Source organism: Hyalella azteca, unplaced genomic scaffold (genome assembly GCF_000764305.2).
Source record: "Hyalella azteca isolate HAZT.00-mixed unplaced genomic scaffold, Hazt_2.0.2 contig7591, whole genome shotgun sequence".
Taxonomy (NCBI): domain Eukaryota; kingdom Metazoa; phylum Arthropoda; class Malacostraca; order Amphipoda; family Hyalellidae; genus Hyalella; species Hyalella azteca.
The window spans coordinates 87964-93597 of record NW_025937713.1 but is presented as its reverse complement, the minus strand read 5'-3'; the positions used below and the strand labels follow the sequence as shown (position 1 = coordinate 93597).

The 5634-nt window shown below is 47.0% G+C and overlaps 1 protein-coding gene across 1 annotated transcript in view; it reads left to right on the top strand.

Annotated features, from left to right (window-relative positions):
* Positions 1-5634, top strand: part of LOC108665096 (translational regulator orb2-like) — a 26231-nt gene that overhangs the window by 10549 nt on the left and 10048 nt on the right. The window contains 1 exon segment of the mRNA XM_018151817.2: positions 2268-2409. Within this exon segment, the coding sequence (XP_018007306.1) occupies positions 2268-2409 (142 nt within the window).

The following is a 5634-nucleotide window of genomic DNA, read 5'->3' as shown; positions in this document are numbered from 1 at the left end:
TGCCTTCAGTTGGGCCAGCTGATGCCTTCAGTTGGGCCAGCTGATGCCCTCAGTTGGGCCAGCCGATGCCCCTAGTTGGGCCAGCCGATGCCCTCAGTTGCGCTAGCTGATGCCCTCAGTTGGGCCAGCTGATGCCTCAGTTGGGCCAGCCGATGCCCCTAGTTGGGCCAGCCGATGCCCTCAGTTGCGCTAGCTGATGCCCTCAGTTGGGCCAGCTGATGCCTCAGTTGGGCCAGCCGATGCCCCTAGTTGGGCCAGCCGATGCCCTCAGTTGCGCTAGCTGATGCCCTCAGTTGGGCCAGCCGATGCCCCTAGTTGGGCCAGCCGATGCCCTCAGTTGCGCTAGCTGTAGCCCCAACTGGGCCAGCTGATGCCCTCAGTTGGGCCAGCTGATGCCCTCAACTGGGCCAGCCGATCATCGGTCCCGCTTCTCTTGTTCTGAACGTCCGTAAGATTCACTACATCTGTCACCTGCCTCTTGCGATTATTGCTCTATGTGATCACCTGACGTGACCTCAGTACTCATCATCACTAAAAGGTAGCGAACGAGTTACTTCTCAATTACTGTGCTGTCTGATTCCAGGTAGCTGTGTTAAACCCCGACTCCTTCACCATCTAAGTATCTTAGAACCTCAAAATTTGTTCCGTTGAATAACATGAATTGAATGTTTTAGAGCTCAGTCAGATAATGCAGAGAGGTCTTCTTGCAGCCTCTCGCCAATGTGGTGGCGTTGCTCACATTTACATCTATATCGGCAATGTGAATGTGGAAGAGAACCTGACAGACAGTTCCCTGCGTGGCACCTCACTTTTCACCCTAGCCTCACTTAAACTCGAGTTTCCAACTTATAACCATCACGTGTGGTGATGACAAGTTGACAACGGGCTGTGGTGGTGTGAGCAAAGGTTACGTCGTGTGGGGTTACCAACGTCACATAATTTATACAAACCGAAAATCATGTCGGTTAGGAATCTGCATCCGTGTCAGCAACTCTTTTCCGACCTTCAGTTGTCTTGGTTTTCTAAAGACCACTCTATGGTCAACGTCATGCAAGGATTTTGCAAAGTCCAAATACTGTTGTTGCAAAGTCCCACTAAAGTTGCAAAGTCCCAATAACGGCTGTTGCAAAGTCCCACGTCGCCCCTCCTCTACTTCGGCGTTGATGCTCCGTCAACTGCATAGGACGAGCAGAAGCGATTTCGCCGGAAACCGTGGTAACTTCTGTTGAAAAAAATCGTCTTTCTTTGTATGCTGCATCAACCTACTGGCAACGATCTTCTCAAATATCTTGAATACAAACGATTCTGGCTTGTAATTTAGGGGTTTGTCTCTTGCTTCCTATTGTAGATTGGAGTTGTCAGTCCAATATTGAGGTATCCTTTGGCATTATTATCAATAATAGTTAAGCGTTAGTAACTTCGTCAGCCAACCAAAGACGATTTTTCAAGCTTTAACCACCAATCACAGACGAGAAATCGGTCGCTCCGTGTACTTTGGCCGCTTATACGTGTGCCTAAGCAAGTACGATGATAGTAGGTATACGGCCATTAGCTGGAACATCTGGCTCGAACAGTTCGTTGTTGATGTATTGGCGCCCGCTTACACAGTACCTATAGCAGCGATCCTTTTTCCAGCAAGATACATGAGCTGATTACGGCACTTGATTGTGCTGTGTCGTGCATACACGTGTGCCGTGCATACACGAGTGCCGTGACAGGAAATGCCAGGTGCTGGAATTGTGACAGGCGAACAAGATCAGCCCCGTCAGGATGTCTTAAGCGCTGAGCCACTTCAAGGTGCAGGTTAGGTTGGGGGTCTGAATTTCTGAAGAACTTTGATGGGAGAGAAGACGAAGTCTTTGCCTTCCGGGCCTTCTCGTGCCGAGCCCTTGCCTTCCGGGCCTTCTCGTGCCGAGCCCTTGCCTTCCGGGCCTTCTCGTGCCGAGCCCTTGCCTTTCGGGCCTTCTCGTGCCGAGCCCTTGCCGCAGGTGCCCTCACGTGTCCTCTGGCCTTTATATGCCGCTAGGTTTACGTCGGTATCATCACATTTAGCCTTCAAGCTTATGTCCCCGTAACTTGAATGTGCTAGTAAGTCACGTCGCAGCTGAACTCGTGTCATCTTTTTCCGTAACTTTGTAACTCCGTTAATTTAATGCTCAGGTCACTGTACTGCGTGAGCCGTGTTTGAACAGATATCTTATGCTTTAACTCATCATTAAGGTGCTTAAGAAGTGACATTGAAGAATGTATTCTTTATCCTCCTACAGGATTGCAGTAACCGAGGAACTGGAGGGGTGAGCGGTGGTAACAACAACGGAGGGGGCGGCGGTCCCTTGGACAATATGAGGGCCTTCCACCACACCTTATCTGATATTATGCGCGACCAGCAGCAGCAGGAGCTCAATAAAGGTGAGAAATTTGCAGCAGTAGCTCTGTTACAAGTTTACAGCAGCGAACATCTGTAGCTATATATGTTCAGATGAGAAATAATATGTAGTCGAGAGCACGCGCCAGTCATGGTTCCGTAAAAATATTTTTTAATGCATTTATAGAAGCATTCACACCAGCCGTGCAAGGCATCTGTTATGCCAGGCACGGTCCAGACACGATCAAGGCGAAAGATATTTTAACCGAAACGTATTTGCAGCGTTGCCAGCTATTGTTTTTCCGAGTTGACCACTCTGTCTGCTAAACATTACAAATTTTAGCAAATATGCCAGATTAAAAATATCCATACCAGACACTATCTCAGCATGCTATATTTATTAAATCTGGTATGAAAATATACCAGTTGGCAAAGCTACGTGACCGGCATGGCACGTGATACGAAAGAAACTGAAGTGAGGATAGCCCGTGACCGGACCGAGCACGTGAACGAACCTGGCAGGGAACGGACCGTGACTGGCATATACATGGCACGTGCCCGGCAGGATGGTGTGAATCGAGGGCTCCATACACTATATATGGAGTCTCACTCGCGAGTCTAACTCGGCTCTCCTTCAAACTTAACCAAATCCGCCTGTGTAATGCGTCTAACAAGCCGAGCCGGGCAAAATAAAGGCGAGCCGAGCCGTGGCGCCTAACGAGCCGAGCCGGGCCGGGGCAAAATAAAGGCGAGCCGAGCTTGTTATGGGGCTCGACTATCAGTTCACCAGTGCATTGTGCAGTACGATCTGACCATCTGACTTGTTGGTTTATAGTTGCTATGCGGACGCCAGGCTAGTAAGGTGTGTCGATCATGGCTGACTCCAAGTTATTCATGAGCCCTGATTTCCTAATGAAATGTATGGTCGAGTATCGTGATTTGCCATATTTGGATGGCCCGCAGTGCAAAATATTGATATAAATTTCTATGGCCTAACGCTTGGAACATCCTTAAATAGTTTTGATAGTAGTTTCGACTATAGTTTCTTATAAGATTGAACTAATTAATGTGACTGAACGTCTGTCTTTTGAATAGCCCATCACTAAAAGAAAAGGAAAAACTTGCTACCAGAAGTCCTACTACAAAAATTCATTCCTTATACAATTTAATACGTCGGCAAATTCGATGTATTCCGGAGATACGCAGGGAAAGTTGATCGTAAAAGAGTAAAATATTTAAATTTAATTGATTTAAACGAAATAACTAGGTTGGAGGGATATTCGATTACCTATGGATCAACGGCTGTCGGTTTCTTGACATGCATAATATACCTCCCATACTTCATTTAACACGATAGATCCAATTTGTTCCGACGGACTCATCTTCACGACTGGACGCTACGAGCAAAGTACGAAGGTGTAAGGTGAAATATTCACGGAATCAGGTTCGCCAGTCAGGATCGGCTATTTGGACTAGCGAGTCAGAAGCCCAAGTGTATGGGGCGCTCGTGTCAGTGAGCGAACGTCTTGGGGGTTGCCTGCTAGGATCTAAAGCGTGTTGTAGGCTCAACGGGAGAGGCAGTCTCGGCTAGGTTGACGAGGATTGAGGGTGTTGTGGTGGTTAGTGCAGGTAGCTGTGATAACACTACTTCGGTACGAACCGTGGTTTGTCTTAAAATAGATAAACGCCGACCACATTTACTGGGCGCGTTGCGTTCAATTGAAGATCAATAGTCGAAGAACCCACAGCGATCGTTCATACGAATTCCTGCACCGTTTGAGTTCGCCACTACATTCGAACACCAGTAACCGAACCTGCAGAGGAAGCCTGAGCAACGTAGACTTAACTTAACTGAATAAAATAGATTACAGGCAAGCTACGACGTGCAAGATTCGCTTTAGTACCTATTCTCCATCCGGACCGAGCAGGATGAGCGTAGCCACAACAAGCGTCCATATTATGTATTCTTGCTACGTCAGACGCCACACATGCCGCCTTATATAAGTAGAACGAGATGAGATAATTCACCGCAAACATACGACATCGAGTGTATACAGAGACCGAGAGAAAATGTCAGCAAAGCATATTCAGAATGAGCGGTAATATTAGCGGCTGAGTGGACCCTATAAGTTAAGTATTCCAAGATACCAACTGATAAAGTAAGTCGCAAGATATATCAACTGATAATTACTCGCTTAGTTTCTTACTTTTCTCTTCAATTTTAATTTTTAGAATCTTACATGAGGTTGATTAATCCCTCCTAGATGTCAGCCGTCACTGTTCGTTTGACCTTACGCAGACCGGCTTATCAAAAACCAAACTACCAATACCAAATCAAAGTCACGATCAAGACATAAATTTCGATTACTGAAAGAGAATACAAGAGTTAATTGATTTAGATAAATGAAACACTACTTTTCAACCGGTTTTTGTGACCCAGAGGCTCAATAGCTCAGCAAATAGGGTGACTCGCATCAGCAACCATGTCCGCAATCTAAGGAGCTTTGGATGATTCACGGAGAATGCTGTTTAAGCTGCTACAGCAGCAGCACATAAACATAGCAGCAGCAGAAGCTCATACGCGAAGTATATGGATCCTGCATATAGCAGGTCATTTAGGTTGCTGCAGTTCATAGAAACAGCTAAAAGCTGCAGCTCGTGGAGGCTGCACCGTTGACGGCAGGAGAAGTGGTGCGAGTGAGGCAGTCAGATGTCGCCATGGTTGAACTATATAAGGTTGACCCACGAGAAATTCCGTCTTTCAGTTCAGCTTTCTTGTTACGTCACGTAGATCGAGAAACGTAAAAAATGGGCTTCTAATGGGACGTCACGAAGATCGAGAAACGTAGAAAATGGGCTTCTAATGGGTCAACCTTATACTAGTTCAACCATGGATATCTCGGGAGTTCCTTCCTCTTCAAGCTTTAGTACGCAGAGGCTGGCTAGACTAGTCCACCCCAGCTATGCTCACCTTAAGATCCTAACATCCCCCAGGGCAACAAGTACCATGAGCTAGTTAAGGGCCACCAACCACAGGACATGCTGAAAGCGCTACTTTTGAAGGCTTGATCGCCTTCGGGTGAAGGTATATCACCATGCCCTGTGTTAGTATAGACTTGCAGGCTGTTAGGCTACAGGCTGTGTTAGGCTATAGTCTGTGTTAGGCTTTAGGCTGTGTTAGGCTACAGGCTGTGTTAGGCTACAGGCTGTGTTAGGCTACAGGTTGTGTTAGGCTCTAGGCTGTGTTAGGCTACAGGCTGTGTTAGGCT